At 46.0% G+C, this 2,487-nt stretch overlaps 1 protein-coding gene across 1 annotated transcript in view; it reads right to left on the reverse strand.

Moving 5' to 3' along the window:
- Positions 1-255: 255 nt before the first annotated feature.
- MRPL21 (mitochondrial ribosomal protein L21) overlaps positions 256-2,487 on the reverse strand; it is a gene marked incomplete at its 5' end in the record, with an annotated part of 15,207 nt that continues 12,975 nt past the window's right edge. Inside the window, 2 exons of the mRNA XM_009704316.1 lie at positions 256-496; positions 1,184-1,287. Coding sequence (XP_009702618.1) covers positions 432-496; positions 1,184-1,287 — 169 coding nt within the window. The remainder of the gene's footprint in view (positions 497-1,183; positions 1,288-2,487) is intronic.

The raw sequence follows: 2,487 nt of genomic DNA on the forward strand, positions 1-2,487 counted from the left end.
TGACTAAATTTAAATGCATGTAGATTCTGCCTTCCAAGCTTAGAGCCTCAGCTCTGGGACTGGGGCAGCGGATGGCCCTTTTCTTCCACAACCAGTGAAGCCCAAGGTATTTTTAAGACACAGCTGAGCGCCTGAATTCCTAAAGTACATAGAGAGGTACGCAGGCAAAGGTAGATGCAGGTGGCATGAAACAGCTTGACAGCTAGCAATGGATCCTGGGTTGTTTAAAACTCCTGACAAACAAACACCATCAAGGCTGAAATAATAGTTTAAAAAAAATATTTCATTGTTTTTTTAAAAAGAAAGTACATATAGATTTCCATTTCTGACAACAGCAAGAAGTCCAGAACTTTCCAATGACAAGGCAGTTTTATTTCCATAATTGCCTAAAGCGGTAATAAACCTAAGCTACACAACACCCAATCAATCAATCATGACAAACAGGGGAAAATTTCTATGGTGTTTATCCGGAGGACAGTCTGCGGGTTCACGATGACTGAAAAAGAATGAAAAGAGAAAAAAAAAAAAGATCAGATGACAGCACAAAACTGTTGCATACCTTTCGAAGGGCTCCTGCTGGCTTAGCTACTTTAGTCTAAGGCATGCCAAGGCGTGATGGTTTCTAGGAGGGGGTGGCAGCATCTGCCAGCACACCTTGGCAGGACAGCTACGTACCACCAGTAGGGCATGAACAAGAGGTCTAGGCAGAGCTCCTGTGCGGCTGTGTCAGGCTGGTCAAGGTTTTAGCATCCGTTCCATAAAAAAAAAAAAGGGCCATAATTTTTCCTCTCTCTTAGTTGTATCTGAGAGGGGACAGTTATTTGGTAATCAAAAAGCCTGCCAGAGGGTACTGTTAAGACTTGCTAGATTCTGTGATCACATACCCAATATTTAAGGCTTTGGAAAGAGAAGAAGATTGCTTTTCTGCCCAGGAAATTTTTTTTTCAGCAAGGTCTTTTGCAAGGCCATCTAACAAAGGGTGCTGGACCAAGGGAATATTAAGTCACCGTTCTCTGAATACAGCGGGCACACCTGGGAAAGAGGTGCTGTGCCATGAGGGGTCCTGGGGATATGGCAAATGAGTCTCCTTCCCCAGGCACGGCCCTTGTGTCATGATACCTCCCACTCCCCGATCCAGCAACAAAACAGCAGGGAAGGAAGCTCTGTATTCTTTTCATCTTACTTTTCTTCCTTTGATAGTTGTGCCTCTTCCAAAAGCGCATGTTAATTTTTGGCCATGACTCCGTCTTTTCAATCACAGTAGCCTCCACACGGACCAGATCTTTCCTTAAAAATAAATTTGAAAAGTATCACTTTTTAATTATTTACATTCTCCTCCTACTGGTGAGCAGGTTTCTGGGGAAAAGCGACACACAGGTAACACATTGTGCCTTACAGAGCCCAGATCCACAGGAACTACAAAGTCACCATGGAAGGAGGGAAATCTGTCAGGTTGTTGGCTTCACAGTGCAAAACCAAAAGCCTCAAGGTGCTGTACGTGGATCAGCCAAGTGATGTGATAGTTTGCAGGGCAGTACCTCTCTGTCACAGGAGGGATAAGATCAGAAACACCTAAGGAGGCAGTAGTAAGACGAACCTGCAGGAACTCGTAGGATTACAGCAATCTAAATTCCCCTGACACCTTCACATGATCTTATATGCCCTACTTTGCTATGGTACAGGTTAAACCCACCTGTGGCCCCTTTTCCTGTGCTATGCTGGTCAACACAGAAGTCCTTCCTCCTTCTATAAAGGATCACAGACAGCTGGAAGAAAGTCTTCTCACCTTGCTCACCTGAGTAAGTCCTGGCAAAGGCTCAGTGAAGAGAGACTTGGCTCACTGTTTCTAGCAGGAAGCACAGCTAATTGGCAGCTGGAGCAAGTCACTTCTCCTCCCACACGCCTCTCTTCTGCCTCCCACTCTTGGTCTATTCTGCTTGTTTACCCCAAATTGGAAGAGAAGACGGGGACTCACCGAGGATTTCATGTACTGCTCCCCACCCCGCAGCTGGGGGACTTCAGGCTGAGTGGCCAGACCACTCAAAGCCTCAAATTATTTCTAGATCTCATTTCTACACATGGAAATTCTCATCAAGTAAACACCCTCCCTCCCCGAGGACGGAGATGAAGAGAAGAATATGGCCTGTACTTCCTCCACAGGTGAGTAAAGTCACAAAGCAATTCATCCCTCCACATTGCCTTATCGACACACACAAACACACCTCCTGCCCACCCAGGGATTCCACAGAGCTCTGAGAGAAGTCGTCTCACTGGAATTCAAACAAAGAGTGCTGGGATTTCCAGCTGCTATCTGAAAAATGCCAGAGCTGGAAAACAAGGTGGTCTGAAGCACGCGCCAGAGGACCAGCTACCTGTCTGCACACTCCTCCTCTCTGGAAAGATAAGTGCCTCCAGACAAGAGCCAGACTAAAGCTTTGGAAAGTGTGGTTTTAGTCAACAGCCACAATGGAGGAGGAAGAGACACTC

This window comes from Cariama cristata, unplaced genomic scaffold (genome assembly GCF_000690535.1).
Source record: "Cariama cristata isolate BGI_N322 unplaced genomic scaffold, ASM69053v1 scaffold11987, whole genome shotgun sequence".
Classification (NCBI taxonomy): Eukaryota; Metazoa; Chordata; class Aves; order Cariamiformes; family Cariamidae; genus Cariama; species Cariama cristata.